Source organism: Nanorana parkeri, unplaced genomic scaffold, assembly GCF_000935625.1.
Source record: "Nanorana parkeri isolate BGI_ZX_2015 unplaced genomic scaffold, ASM93562v1 scaffold965, whole genome shotgun sequence".
In the NCBI taxonomy this organism is placed as follows: domain Eukaryota; kingdom Metazoa; phylum Chordata; class Amphibia; order Anura; family Dicroglossidae; genus Nanorana; species Nanorana parkeri.
The window spans coordinates 67,907-84,233 of record NW_017307233.1 but is presented as its reverse complement, the minus strand read 5'-3'; the positions used below and the strand labels follow the sequence as shown (position 1 = coordinate 84,233).

Here is a 16,327-nt window from a genome sequence, read left to right as displayed (position 1 = left end):
TGAATCTTTGGGGTTGTTTTACGAACAAAGTGACAGATTTAGTTCTCAGGAATTGTGCGGTCAAATGCTGATGGGTACATTTATAAAAGTGAACACTGAGTAGATGCCATTCACACAGCACTAGCGCTCCTAGATGGCACTTACAAACACTAGCCAGCACCATCTAGGGCAGGGGTGGACAAACTGTGGCCCTCCAGCTGTGGTGCAACTACAAATCCCATGAGGCATTGCCGGACTCTGACACCCACAGGTAGGACTCCCGGAGGCAGATGCATGATGAGATTGGTAGTTTTACCACAGCTGGAGGTCTGGAGTTTGCCCACCCCTGATCTAGGGGCTTTCTAGAACTTTTATGAATGAATCCCTAACTGGGGATACACAGATACCAAGTACCGTACTTGGTACAAGTCAGGGACGTGCAGTCCGGGGAGGCAGGTGAGGCAGAACCTCACCTAGAATTATGGAGGAAAAGGCTGTCAGCTTCATGTCTGAAGATGACAGCTTTTTCTCCATTCAGATCGGCATCTAACAGGTTACACAGCAGGGAAATCCTCCCCACTATGTAACCTGACATGGACGGAGCGCCTCAGCAGTAAGGAGCAAGTGAGGGACAGGGAGCTTCGTCCGGTGGGGGCGGAGCTTCAGTCGGCAAGGACGACGGGGGCGGGGAAATGCCTCACCCGGGGCAAGAGGTACCGCACGTCACTGGTACAAGTACTGATACTTCTCTGTCTCCAAGACTATACTAGAGATAAACTCAAAAGTTAGGAGGTAGCTGTCATTTTTCCAGACCAAGTACAAGTATTGATACCTTTTTTATTGTCATGTGACAGTTTTTCTAAAACAATACAGACTAATGATTTCAGGACAGTGGTGAAGCACCATGGCCCAGCCGGAGCTGCAACCCCTGCAACCTTAGTAGTTCTTGTGAAAATGCCAAGTATCGCCACTGGTATCTGCACTGGTATCTGAACATCCCTACCCCTAACTGTCTTTCTCCTGCTATAGCTGCAAGCACCTCTTTTGGCAGTGAAGGTGGAATTAAAGTCTGTCTGCTTTCTGCCATAGCAACTTCTACCTGCCTGTCAGCAATTTTTTTCTTTGAACTGAGCCGTACATAAGCAACTTGAAGTAACTCCCATGTGCATGCGCAGAACTTACATCATCTTGGCCCAGGCAATCAAAATGGTCAAAGACGCTGAACCCAGAAGAAGACCAAGGTGAAAGTTGCAGTTAGCACTTACTTGACATGTGAACTGCCAAAAAATTTGTTTAGTTTTGTTTCGTTTTAAATTCGGATTTGTGTTATTTCGTTTTTCGGGATTCGGGTGTGAAAGTCGATTCGGAATTCGGACGAAATTCGTTAGCGGTAGTTCGTTCGAACGTTCGTTTCGTTTTCGGTTCTTATTCGGTTCGTACATTCGTTCGTTCGTTTGCAGCAAAGTGACATTTGAGGGGGAAAATATTTTTCTCCAACGAACGAAACGAATAAGAAACGAAAACGAACGTTTGAACGAGCTACCGCTACCGAATTTCGGAAACGGAAATTCGGATTTGTTTGCATTCGTTATATCTGTAATTCGGAATTCGGATACATCCGAATGTCAGAATTTCTGAAAATTCGTCCGAATTTCGATTCGGAACGAAACGAATCGCACATGTCTAGCACTTACCTCTCTCCCGCCCGAGGAATGTCCCTCAGCGTCCTCATGTCTCATGCAACTCGATGGACCTGCAATATACATGATGAAAAGCTTTGCACACAAAGCTGCAAGAAATGTAGTTTAGAGATTATCAAATAAAACTTAAACATACAGCATCAATTGCAGATAATGTTATATGATCCTTACCTACCTTCAGCTCACCTGTGTTTTGTCTCTGAGTGGTTCTCAGATTAAAAAAAGGTTAGGGACCCTAAAATATCGCTGATATCTCTTGGGAACAGAGCTATTCCCCCTTTTGTACTATTGTGAGCAAGTGGATTTAAAATTACATTAAAGTCACCCCCCCAAATTCTGCTTTGAGGACTTACCTTAAATGATGCCTCTTGATCCAATCATATTCTTCTTTCCAGTAGGTTTATGCCATCATTGTCCCTGTACACCCCTCCCCACACACACACACACACACACATATCACCCAGGGAACGGCAATATCTGGTTGTTGTACAGGGGCAATGAGGGCATGCTGGGACTTGTAGTTCCCTAGCTGATATGTTATGAAGCTGTATTCCACCTGAAAGTACTACAATGCCATTATAGAACTAAGAATAGAACATAAAATAAAACTTTTTTTTTTTTCTAATACTCACCTGATTCCTGGATCCAACAAGCGCAGCCTCCCGTCTCCCATGCTGTTAGAAGTTGCATACAGCGTGTGCTGGTTACTACTTAAACCGGCGCACGCAGTGTGCAGCTTCTGAGAAGACACGCTATTAGCATAGCCCGGAAGGCGGCTGCGCATTTTGCATCGCCCCCGCTACGCTAATAGCGTATCTTCTCAGAAGCTGCACACTGCGCTGAGGGATTTGGTTCAGAATGAGGGACAGTTGGGAGGTATGCATTGTCTGGTTATGTGGATTGAAAAAAGTTCATTTTACTTGTTTTTCTGAAAAGGAAACAAATTACTTTTGTAGTTTTTGTTTTTTTTAAACTCAGAGACAGCACAAGGTATTGACACACAGATTGCCGCTTGGAGGTTGCATTTGGCCTTGCTAATCTTATTGTACATCATTAATATGATTCTCTTGGGATAGAGAAGTAGAAGCTGCAGCTTAAATAAAAGGTGCACTTGAAAACAAGATAACAGACTAACAGACTGTTGATGTTACAGACTGTTGATGTGGGAAAATTAGTCTGATAGTAGAAGTAAAATACAAAGTGCAATAACCTAGAGTCCTAGATTAACCCAGATAGACAAGACCGGATTTATCCATCTACTATTCTAGAGATGATTAACAATCATAAACCTGAGGGACTTTACTCTTTTTTCAAACGTAACAAAATGAATATATATGTATTACCGGTATTGATTGCTATGAAATGCAAATATAATTTCATTATTAAAGGAAACCTAGAGCTATGTGGAGGTTGTCATTGCTGACCTCTCCTTCTAAAATTATCCCCCAAGCTGTCTCTGCTTTAAATACCTTTTGAATTAGTGACCTGAATGAGCACGCAGCTACTGAAGGTGGGGAAAAGTCAGAACCTGGGGGGGCCCAGCACAGATGGTGGGACTTGCCAGCCGCCGGATCGGTATCCAGCGGCCGGCGGGCTATGTGATTGGGGGCTAAGGAGATGTGATTGAAGGAGGGCTGTGGAGATGTGATGGGGGGCTGCGGAGATGTGATCAAGGGGGCTGAGGAAATGTAGCAGGTAAAAAAGTAGCAGTGTAAATAAATCATTAAAATAATTATTATTTGTAGCCTAATGTTGTATAAAGTGCTGTTGCAGCAATGCAGAATGGCTCCCTCTACAAATCTCAGCAGTACTTTATACAGAAATGCCATTGTTATATAAAGTATTGCTGGAATGTGTAGTTCTCTATAGCCTGTGCCATTCTACATTGTTGTAAATATTAGGGATGCACCGATATATCGGCCGCCAAAACATATCGGCCGAAAATGGCACTTTTGGCTAAATGCTGAAAGTGCCATTTTTCTGTCGATACAGCAAAGCATCCCTGCTTTCTTTCCTCCCCGCTGGGCGCTGCTCTGTGTCCCAGCGGGGTGGACCGAAAGTGTGACAGCCGGCCGAGCGTTGCGGGAGGAGAGCACTGTGTTTGTGGGGGGTTTTTTTGGGGGGGAGGCAAAAAAAAATCTTGCACCAGGGCCCTTTGTTCCTTAGTTCCGCCACTGTTGGTACTATAAGATTAGTGCTCAAATGATTGAGCCTTATTTCCTACATTTAGGATGCCTAAAGGAATAAGACGCCACTGCTACAAACCATCCAATCGTTTTTCCTTCATCTCCTACATGATCTACACCAGATTCCAGTGAACAAGGTCTTGGTTGCCCCCTTCTGATCTTCAAGAGGGACTTTATAGGAAAGAGATCTTCAGGGAGACAGAGATATTCTCCACATGCGAATCTTGGTAAGGTTGCTAAGACCTTGTGTGTTTTTCCTGTTTTTTTTTCTCTTTTTTTGGGAGCTGTTCAACATATGAACATAAAGTTCGTGATAAATAAAAAAAGATTCTATAGTATGTCCAGCCTCATGTATGAAACATGATTTTCAAACACCTGTTAAGTATTCCCTTAATGCTGAAGACCAAGTTTACATTGACCCAGTAACCAAAATTAAATATTGTTTTGCAACGAATTGCTTAATGCAAATGCAGAGCACTTGCTGTATTTGTTTGTGCGGAACAGAATCTAAGTATTTATGTTTGCCCTGTCATTTAGAAAAACAAAATACTAGCAACTCGAGGATTTGTTTTGCCTTGAGTGGGCCATGCTATTTTGTTGAAGAGATTTACAATGAAAATATATTTCCATTGTCTGGTCATACTTAACTCTTTAACATTTATGTCTGCTAATGAAGAGGCACACTACTGACAAATTAATTATTTTTGGATGCTATTTAAAGGAGAACTATGAGGTGTTTTGTGACAGTGAGACTGTCACAGGTCGGCTCAGTAGATCGGGAGTTGAGCGAACACATACCGGCGTTCGCTCACCTCTCGATCCTGTCACGGCTCTCTGCCGTGAAATGGGAGGGGCTGGATTCCCCCCGCTCCGATCCTCCAGCGCTGACTGGCGGAACGGACGGGGGAGGGGCGGGTACAGCTGGCTCTGCCTCTAGATTTTCAGAGCCAGCTGTCAGTCACGCAGCTGGGCGGATCCCGGCACAATTGTTGGGATCCGCTTCAGCGTCTCAGTATACCGCGAGCAGCAGCTCGCGGTATACTGCGGCGTCTCAGTATACCGCGAGCTACAGCAATACAATAACTTGTTATCCCACACTTTAAAAAAACAGTATAGAATAGGGAAGGCAAACTGGTGGCCAAGGTCTGCACACCTCTGATGACCTGCCCCTGCAACATGGAATAGAAGCAAAACCGATTTCACATTTATGCTTTTAAATTGCAAGGACTAAAATTTCCCAAACCTGAATTTAGCAGCGAACCCTTTTGCAGTCTATGGGGTGAATCTTGATACCAAATTATGGCCCTTTTTAACACTAATAGGCAAGCTATTGTCTAAAAATTGCATGGGGACCTGGGCACTGCCATGTGGTACATTTAACAATGCCATAAAAAAAATACCAAAGGAAAAGGACCCTTTTAATGTGACTTTCAGAGCGACATGGAAAAAACACCAATTTTTTTGAATTACATGCTTCAGAGATGCCTTTTAACTGTATGCCGTGTTATAGAACAGTAAAATATTCACAGACAGCGTCAGTGACACTGTATTCTGGCATCACATATATTGCATGTGTAATTTTTTTACAACGTTAACATTTAACTTGGCTTAAAAACAACAGCAGCACCCCAATTATCTGAACTTGAAAAAAAAGGCTTTTTTAGGTAGTTTTGGCTAAGACACCTGATTTTGTATCAATAGGCGGTAATAGATCTAAATTAGTTGGTGGAAGTGGCCAGAGGCGTCCTGAGGCGGGGTGACACCCGGTGCGGGTACCTGGTGAAACCCCGCAGTGACGTTATCGTGCACCCGCTGTTACCTGCCGGCGGCCATCTTGATGATGGATGCCGGCAGAGAGAGGAGGGGACGTCACCCGGCGGGTTAAGGTATGCCGCCGGATCCCCTCCTCTCTCGAGCAACTGTCGGGCTCTCGGTCCTTGAAAAAATAAAGCTAAAGCCCTCAATGTTATGCAAATTGGTCAGTGGCATAACAGTGTAATAGTATGGTTTGTGAACTTCTTTTTCACAGTACCATACTGCATTGTCTTAAATGTTTAAGAAACATTTGAGTTCAACCTATGTGGTTTTTTGTGTGTGTGTATGAGCTACTAAGATTACCTGTACCTCTGTATATCTTGCTCTCTGAGAAAAGTATCTAGATGGGTCTTGAATGATTGCATACTCTCAGCTGGTACCACTGTCTGTGGAAGGGAGTTCCACAATTTTACATCTCTCACAGTAAAGCATCCCTTTCACAGTTAAAGAGTAAACCTTTTCTCTTCCAGTTTTTGTTTTTTTTTTTAGCTTATGATATGTGAATGAGAACAAATATAAAATAGATGTTATCTCAATTTGGCTGCAGTAGACGTACACTTTAAACGATAAGTTTAGCCATATTTTAGTTTTGACTATGTCCCCCACTGCGGTAATTTACCCTCTATTTGTCTTAAGAGAATTGTAACCGGGGCAGAAAGTGATGGTAAATCCATTTTTTTTTTTCAAAATGTGAGGGGAGATCTTCCAATGGGACTCCTGTTCTAATTGCTCAATAAGAGAGAATTCCTCAAACTGCCTGCTGAGTCTCCAGGACAGAAGATAAAGCCAAATCTATGCTCAATAAGACACAGAGAACAAAAAATAAGCTAACATGGGTTTTCACCCTTCGCTACCTTATGTAAAATTATAAATAAAGTTTGGGTTATACATACATCTTAAAGTATACGTCCATCCAGGAATATATTCTTAGTTTTGCTTAGAGCAGGGAAGGCTTTTAACCCCCTGTCAGGTTTTTACGGCTATCAGAGGCGCTGTGAGATTTATCTCACTTTCTGTGCTGTTGACTTTTTTGCCAGACCTTTTCCTACTGTGTATGTTAAATGTGATGAGTATTGTGCTATATAGATAGATAGATAGATAGATAGATAGATAGATAGATAGATAGATAGATAGATAGATAGTATATATTTGCATTCTATTTATTTGTTTAGTGTTTATCATAATTCCTTTTTAATGATTGAACACTTTTGGAGCCAAACAAGACTGGTTTTATTTAAGATCCTAACCCTCATTTTACTGGATTATGAAAAAAATGTTAGTAAAAATAATCCTTAAAAAACTAAAATTTAAATCAAGAACAACATTTTTTGTAAACATGCTGATGTAAAACTAATGTCCTTCACTCTCATTTATCTGTAATACCATTTGTACTTTGTTCCACAGATAAAGAAACGCACAATAAATGTACAGTATCTCATGTCAAACTTGTGAAAAGACTAAAACAACCATTCAACTGGATAATATTCATCTTTTTATTATTTGTGAAAAAGAAACATTTTTGGCCAGGTCTTGGACCGCATACAAGACATCTACCTAATGGAAGATCTCACAAGCTCAATCAAAAGTACCAACATAACCTTCGCCCACACCTGGTTCCCCATGATGGAATTCATCTCGTCTCCAGAGTACCTCAAACTGAGACGAGATAATGAGGGGAATGTACCGCCACCCGTGGGGGAATAAGAAGCTGATCTATATACCCTCCCCTCTCTATTATTTCCCGCACCCCTCCCTGACTTCTCGCCTTGCTACCCTTGACCCTCCCTCTTTCACCACCCCCACCATTCTCTCCTCCCCCCGACTTCTCTCTCCCTAGGATACACCCGACTCAATAAAAGCCTAGGATACCTCATAAGCGGTTGACAATACTTTTGGGATGTTACCTTTCTTACTGATAGCACTAATGCGACCTTCCTCAGGGAAAACCTATGATGTCCTTACTTAATCGACGTTGGTGTCCCATAATGTGAGGCAGGGTAATGCGCACTACCACTGTAACTGTATTATTGACCTGTTGCCTTCTGTATACGCATTACTATGAGCGGACTTGTGTGACACTGAACTGTTATTCTTGTCATGCCCCTGTGGAATTGAACAAATTTTATCTTTTACAAATATCTGTTATTTGTTTGTGAACTATGCAAAATCCTAAATAAAGAATTTTTTTTAAAAAAAGAAACATTTTAATGACATACTGCAGGATCTTTATTAAGATGATTATGTTTTAAATTCTAATATAAATGTACACATACACACATACTGTACACATTGAGAGTGCTTTACTTGACAAGCATGGCTACAAATACTAGTGCCAGAGAGTTATAAAAACGAAATAGTTAAGTCAGGAACGTAAAATTCTATCCACATTTAGAAGGTTACTTATATTACATAATCTACTGTATATGACATACAATTCACCTTAAAGGGTTATTAAACCCTCACTTATTTTTGCATAAAAAAAAAAAACCTTTTGAAGCAGGTTTAAATTTACCTGTGTCTTCGCTGCATGCTCCCGTCTGAACATCTGAAGAGTCTCGGGCGGCCGCAAAGGATCTTGGGGCAGGCGCATGCGCACTTCAGATGTTCAGCCAGGAGACGAGGAGAGCACAAGGTAAGTCTATGGAGGAGCCCTCGCACAGGCTCTGTGGGAGAAGAGAGAAGAGGAGGACAGAGGAGTCAACGCTGGATCGGAGACCCGCACCAGTGCTGGAGGGACAGCTGAAAAGCAAAGTAAAGAAGAAGAAGATCTGATTAAGAGGCATGATTTAAGGTAAGTCCTTACACTAACATTGAGAGGGGGGGGGGGGCCTTTAATGTCACTTTAAGTCTTTTTCTTTAACTTCTTTTGAATTAGCACCAAGAAAAGTAAGCAAATATACAAGTATTACAATCCATAGTATAATGAAAAAAATGAGCCATACCTCACACAACGTAGGAGTAGGGGCGTCTAGCAGGACAGACTAAACTGTAATCTGATTGAATCAAATGTTTTGCACCTCAAACACCAAGCTGACAGTCTATTTGTAACATCTGCAATCATAGATTTAGGCTGCCCATGTTGGACTACATCTTCTATTACAGCTGTTCAAAATCAGCTGGTGGCCTTAGCTGTTGTAAAGTCTAATATCTAACCTTTCAAATAATTGCATGTATTTATACTCTTTAAGAAGCCTAACGTTAATTACTCACATGACAAACTGTCATAGAAACTTGAAATAATAAAGCACTAAGCCAGTGTCTATGATAATAAAAAACAATAGTACTAAAACTGTATTAGCATAAACAAAGAAAAACATATATAGAATATCAAACAGATCTAGCTATTAGTAGCATTAGTTTGAGTTTCCCCACATTCAGTATCAGACTTCAAGCCAAAGAGATGCTTTATATAGAAGAACTCCAGGGGAAATTTTTATTAACTCTTGCAGTGGTGCCACCCCGGTAATGCAAGGATTAACTGCTTGTGCTAAAAAAATTATACTCGCCGGAACTACAACTCCCTGCTTCTCCAGTCACTGAAGCATGCCTCCTGATCAGCTGCACAGATGGAATGTTCCTCGGCATCACGTCTATACACTTGTACAAAACGTGTTGGCACAAGGATTCTTAGACTGCAGCAGAGGAGGGCGAGAGAGGCTCTAGGAAAAGACCTAAGAACAAGATACAGGTTCTTAGGGACCCCGAGTGGCCCCGAAAACATTGCAATGTGACAAGATGTGTGTGCATCAATAAAATGATCACTTTCTGAAGATTTGACCACGGTGTGCTGGTGATATATTTTACTATTTGGCCTAAGGACAAGCTGGCTCAAATTATTGTGTGGGTGATTATAACTTTTTTAACCCCTAGACACACTGCAAGGGTTAATAACAATTTCCCCCCAAATTCTTCTTGAATATTGGCAATTAGTTTTTTTCTTGCCAAGCCAACAAACTCATTTCAGTTGATTTTCAAGGCCGGCAGAATATATATGTGAGATTCCCAGATACAAGATAAAGGAATATTTTTTGAAGAAACTGTAATATTCTTCTTGCAGAAGGTGATTGGCAAAAAAGTATTAACATTAGCTCAGCACTCCATACAAGCATTCTCAGATCACAAAGCTCAGGTAGCACTTCCAGTGGAATGTTTTGTGCCACCAGATCTAACGGTGCAGTTGGTTCCAACAGCCATGCAAGTGTGTCTAGGGGGGCTGGAAGCCTTCATGTATAGGATGGCAGTATCAGCTTGAAAACCTAGTGCAAAGAGTATATATCATTGCTCAGCAGCAACTTAGGTTGCATTTCTTGGCTATGGTAAAAGTGGGCTCTAGAGAGCAATAGCCTACTGGCAAGGGGCTTCCAACTGAGCAAAAAAAGCTATGTGACCTTCCCCTCTGTGGCAAAGAAGGAATGTTATTTGCTTACTATTTATTATATGTATGACAGTATGAGGCATTTTGAATGCAAGCTCCATTGCAAAGTCTACGAAGCTCTGTGACCAAGTGATTATCTGCCCTATAGTTAAATGGAGACTGTTTATTTTTTCCCTATTTTGTTCCTCATATGAACATACTCATGAACGAATTGATTATGCCACTTTAGAGCTTGCACATTTTCTAAGCATTTGCCCATTTATGCTGTATTCTGCATCATTAGCCAAAGAAGCATATCTTTTTGTTAAATTTAACTATTTGTACTGTTATGTGCTTTAAGATTATGTGCTTTTATTTTATCCTGAGGTGTTTGTGTTCTGTCCCTATCTAGACTAATTCTCAAAACCCTGTTAGCAGGGAGACATGCCTGGGTGTGCCTATGAATAGTTGGTGTAATCATCCTAAGCACTCCGTACTAACAACATCTGTGCCAGAGGTGGCAAACTGGCTTTATATGTCACCCTGACATCCTCATATCATGTTTCATGCTTCTCCATTTTACACCTGCATAAAAGCATGAAGCCAGTGAATTAAAAAATCATCTATGCTTGTTCCAGAATTAGCCTGACCGTATGGGAGCTAGCATCTTTTAAAACAAGTCAGCAACTGCAGAGTTCATGTTTATAAGAACATGGAATAAAAATTTCTATTACTTAAAAAAAAAATAAGTTCACTTTAAAAGCTGAACCCCAGGCAGATATAAATGACAGACATTATCGCACCTCCTCTATAGGATACATTTTGGTATATCTGACTTCAGAGGGCTAGGGTAAAAAAAGCCTAGTAGGCTGGGTTATAGGTAGGAGGGAGGGAGGAGTGAAAAAAAATACTTTTTACCTAGAGTGAGGTTTTAATACATACTTTTCAAATGCAAATAGTATAAGCATCTCAGTTTGACTTAGCAGCAGCCTTGGTATCTTGCAGCCTACTATACGTCAGAGCTCAGACTAGGGGAGGTAGAAGCAGCACAAGAAGCTTATCAGTTGTGTTGCAGTGAAAAAAGCATGCTCTTATGAGGAGCGATCAAAGTGAGATGAGCTAATCATTCTGCTGCTTTCCTGTCCAGTCACAGGCTAGGGAGGGGCAAGAACTGTAAGGCCCCGTTCACACCTGAGCGTTTTACCGCGCGTTCCTACGCTCTGTAAAACGCGCAACAGGTGAAAACCCATGTTTGCCTATGGGCATGGTTCTCACCTGCGCGTTTTACCGCCCGTTCGATCGCATGGTAAAACGCCATACGCCCAATGAAGTACATGAGCTTCTTTGGGGCGTATTGACGCCCGTATCCCGCTGTTATCAGCCGGATACCCCCTCGGAAACTCGTGTTTGACGCGCGTTTCTTTTACCGCTCATCGCGGTAAAACCGCGCGGTACGAAACGCGCGGCAAACGCAAGTTTCCAATACGCTAAGGTGTGAACCCAGTGTTAGAGTTACACAACTACAGCAGAGTAAGATCAGGTATCCTGCCCTGAATGTATGGCAGCGCTGTGTAAATTCCAGGACTGGATGAACAGACATTATATACTGTGTATGTCACGTACCTAGTATGACCTGAAGTGATGAGTGAGGCTATCCCTCTCAGCTCTTGTCTGGAGGTGCTACAGGAAAAGCACAGAACAGAGAGAGGCACAAGTGCCTGTGGCATATGCAGAACAGTTGATGCTGTGAGATGATGCGAGTAGCTGGATTCAGGATACTCTTGGAACCAGATGGTCAGCAGCAAGCCAGATGGCAGCACAGAAGACAGAATCAGAGTCAGGCGGATCGGGTCAGCAACTGGCAGACAACGGGGTGCAGAAGCATAACGCAGAGGCGTAGTCACAAGAAAGCCGAATCAGAACCTTGTGGGCAAGCAAGGCCAAATCTGAATGCAGAAGAGTAGTCAAGACAGGCGGGGGTCAGAAGGCAGGCGGCAGACAAGCAGGGTTAAGAGACAAGCCAGGTCAAATCCAAGATATCAGTAAACAAGGATAGCAAGCACAGAATACAGCTGCTGATCTTCCAGCAGCTAGCAGCTGCTTCTAGCCTGGTGCCAGCAGGTGGAACGGGAGTGCAAACGTGCGTGCCATGCCTGACGTACTGGAGCGGGCTTCTGAACATGCTCATTATTGCACACTATTGCGCACGATTGTGCATGATGGGAACACCAAATTATTTTCTATGTGCATATTTATATGCAACATATCGTGCAACGATCCGTGAAGCACTTTTACTATGGACGGCAGCCAGACCTTCCTGACAGTGCATAATAAATGAAACAGATGAATATCATTACTACTCAGCACACATCCTTGTTCTCGTATCATATCTAAACCTATCCATCAGCCATTATGATATTTGGGAAGTAGGGCTTTATACATCTCAAGAACTACACATGTATTGGGTATTCACAAAGTAGCAATTGATGACTCCCTACATCCGCATCTACTACCTACCACTGTATCATTGTTGCATCAAGTGGAAAAAACAAGGTAGGAGGGGAGAGAGACAGTAGAGCTTTAAGGTTTTTCATAGCCGCAAATAGGAAAGAATAGTGTGATCATATTATTTACATCTGGGTAAGTTGCAGTAAACCATCAAAATGGTATGCTACCTGTCATCAAGCATGTGCATAATATCTCTCTCTGTGCGCAGATCTTTGATGGTCGCACTGAATGCATAAGGTGGACCATATCTTAGTCCTTCAGAATGGGCTATGTTATGGGATTGTATATCTCATGAATACCCACCATACCATAACAACACACCTACATAATAAAGTAAACAAACAACAAAGATTGTGGGAAAACTTTAGGCCACTGCCACTTTATTGAGTTTAAGTATATTTTAACCATGAAATAGATTTATGGTAGGGATCACAGGAATAGTGTGAGAAATAAAAGAAAGTAGGATAGAGAAAATAGGTAAGGACAGGGTAAGATAAATTAACACTATTGTAGTTTGCACAAATTCACACTGGGGATGTTCCCCCCTCCCTCTAAAGGTAGATTGGGTAGTAGATGGAAAGGTAGAAGAAATAGTGGCAAATGTGCTAATGCTGAATGTGAGGTATAAATAAATGTGTGTTTCGAATAAGAACAATAGAGTAATCAATAGAACAGACCCTTTTTAATGAATATATGTCATCCTTAATATTTATACAATAAGGGAAAATTTTATATTCCTGTGTATATTTTTGAAATGTGTAAATGTAAATGTATTTAATGGAAATAATAATAAAAATATATTAAACCAAAAAAAAAAAATGAAATAGATTTTAACCTTTATTATCAAATGGAACTATTGGTAACCATTTACAGGCCACCATGCTTAGTCTTCAAAATTTAAGCAGCAGTAACTTACACCAGCCAAATTATGGTTTACAAACCACTGTCTATCCACAAAGTGGGTGGCATTACCCCATACAGGCTGACCATGACAAGAGAAAATAGATCAAAGGGAAGATGAGCGGGGAAGAAGGTCAAAAGATCCAAAAGGAAGAATACAGTATATTAAAAAAAGTTAAAGGACAGAAAGAAGGGTAGTGATCTAAAAAGAAGAGACTAAATAATTCACAGCAAATATCTTATTGGTAGAAATTTAAAAAAATAGGGCTATCCAAAAAAAATGCCACTCAAACATATTAGCTTGATAGATGATTACTTTATAAGCTAGAAATAAAATGGTGTGCATACAATAGATTCAGCCCAAAAACTACCCCATTTACTAAGAAACAATCGATTCAGTGTTGCTAACCTAACCTGGGACCTTTCACATAACTAATAAAGATTTCAGAACTAATAACTAACTAATACATTTATTCCAGAACACTGAAATAAATGGTTGTTACAACTGTAGAAAACCAGCAAAAAAATACACTGTGTGCTCAAAAATAATAACAGATCTCCCTAAACTTATATCCCTTCCAATTGGAGTAGATTTGCATGTTGGACATAATCAACAAGTTCAAGCATTGGCTTAACTTGCTTTAATACACAGCGCTATGTGCAAGTTAATCATGCGTAATAACAGAGACTTCAGTATTGATCACACCTGACTTCATACCCAATATCTTCTTCAGAATGTTTTTTAGTTTCCTGTTCCCCAAGATTAAAATGATAGAATTTATTGTTGGAAAACAAGCAATCAAACTGAAACCAACTGTAATGTTTGTGGCATCTATCATATATGTGGGATAACTTATTATAGTAAAAGTAATGTAAAAAGCCAGGTAAAGTAGCAAGAGAGAAGTCACAGTTTTAGCAGCTGATAAGTGAGTTTGAATTCTGGAATGGCCGGACCCTTCATTATTCTGTCTCATCCTTGACATATGTCTACACAGAGAGGTTATGATAGCTCCACCTGTCAAGATAATTATAGCAAAGGCCAAAGAAGCAAGAAACATGCTTATCTGAAAAAAACAATTACATCTGCTTCCATGCTCCTGAAACATTAATATTGTTACATTTCCTGTGATATTAACTGGGTAAAAGGAAAGGTCAAGGTACAGGTCCCATATGGCTGTCATTCCAAATGACCAAGATAGAATGGTGGAGAAGACTATTAGCCAAGGTACCACTTTGGGAAGCTTTGCCTTCAGCTTGTACAGAAAAGGTCTGTTGATATTAACGATCTTTACGCAGTAGTAGAAACATAGACAAGTAGCGCACCAAAGACTGGATAATACCAGAGATGTTGTGATGCCTACAAGTGATACAGCTACATATGCTTGACTGTAGAGCTTTGGAAACATGACGGAAGAAATCTCTTGGAATGCAACAGCTCCTTGTAAGAAGATGTTGAAAGTCCCAATGCTGTTGATGATGATGTTGCAAGGATTGTGCTCACGTGTCTTAAGCCAGTCTAGAAGATGAACTATCAGGATAAAGATATTTCCGGTTAAACCTGTTACAAGAAGTGCACTGTGAATCCCAACAACTGCGATTGGTAGTCTAGACATGCTAAAGAACTTAAGTATGTTTTATAAGACTTAGTAGAATCTGTTCCAACTCAGATCTGATTTTCTTTTTCTAGAAAACAATTTTTTTTTAATTTTTGTTTCCTTTAAATATTGAATATATGAAGATTGTAATTACAGTCCATTTTGATGTACTTGTTCTGTACCAGTTTTCTTAAAAGTAAGTTTCTTCCTTTACTTCTTGAAGACAACACAGAAGTTTTTTTTTTTTTTACTTACTATCACGAGTGGTTGAACCTCCCTTTATTCACTTGGTAGTGTTGTTTTTTGTTGTTCTGGGTTCTTGTATCTTCTTTTGTGCGCAGTTTACATATGGTGCAATCCTCTGACACTACCTTATCTGTCAATAGAGCACTTGTCATAAAAGAATATATTTGCAAGTCAAGTACTTCTCCCTTATTCTTTCCTTTTTACATACAAATGAAGTGGTTTGCCATTAGTAAAGTCACTCACCTTGTCTCTACTAAATACAGTTTCATGTACCAAATGTACCTAATATGAAGTGTCAGCATTCACAATAGCATCTACTTAGAATCCTTACTTTTATTCTCTTACAACCTTTCAAATAATAATAGCTACTTTACTTTCTTCCCCTGAGATGTTGGGACTGTCAGCAGCTGCTGTTCCCCCCACGCTGCAGTCTCCCTGCGAAGCCGTGAACAGGGGCAACTAATGGAAAGCCGACTAATCGATGATGGAAAACGTTGACAACATTTTCCATCATCGATTTTAATTGACTTAGTCGATTAGTTGTTGCAGCCTCAGTCACATCAGTCTCTGTACAGAGGAGCGTACACTCTAATGTCCCCCCTTTAGTCACACATCATTATTATTATACATGTATATAGCTCTGACATACCGCAGTGCTGTACAGAGAACACTGAGCCAGTCACATCAGTCCCTGTACAGAGGAGATTACACTTTACTGCACAATGGCACCAGCTGTAGGGGGACTACAAATCCCAGCAATACATTTATACAGCAATGCAGAACAGTATATGGATTTGACTCTGGGCTTAGTGACGTGCTGGACTCTGGGCTTAGTGACGTGCTGGACTCTGGGCTTAGTGACGTGCTGGACTCTGGGCTTAGTGACCCGCTGGACTCTGGGCTTAGTGACCCGCTGGACTCTGGGCTTAGTGACCCGCTGGACTCTGGGCTTAGTGACCCCGATGGACTCTGGGCTTAGTGACCCGATGGACTCTGGGCTTAGTGACCCGATGGACTCTGGGCTTAGTGACCCGCTGGACTCTG

The 16,327-nt window shown here is 41.1% G+C and overlaps 1 protein-coding gene across 1 annotated transcript; it reads right to left on the bottom strand.

Moving 5' to 3' along the window:
• Positions 1–10,591: 10,591 nt before the first annotated feature.
• LOC108795389 (taste receptor type 2 member 9-like) lies at positions 10,592–15,055 on the bottom strand. Its single transcript, XM_018566633.1, has 4 exons — positions 14,524–15,055; positions 14,149–14,274; positions 11,658–11,892; positions 10,592–10,619 (listed from the first exon to the last, which is right to left on the bottom strand). Exons 1-4 carry the CDS (start codon positions 15,053–15,055, stop codon positions 10,592–10,594), a joined length of 921 nt encoding a protein of 306 aa, XP_018422135.1.
• Positions 15,056–16,327: the final 1,272 nt, after the last annotated feature.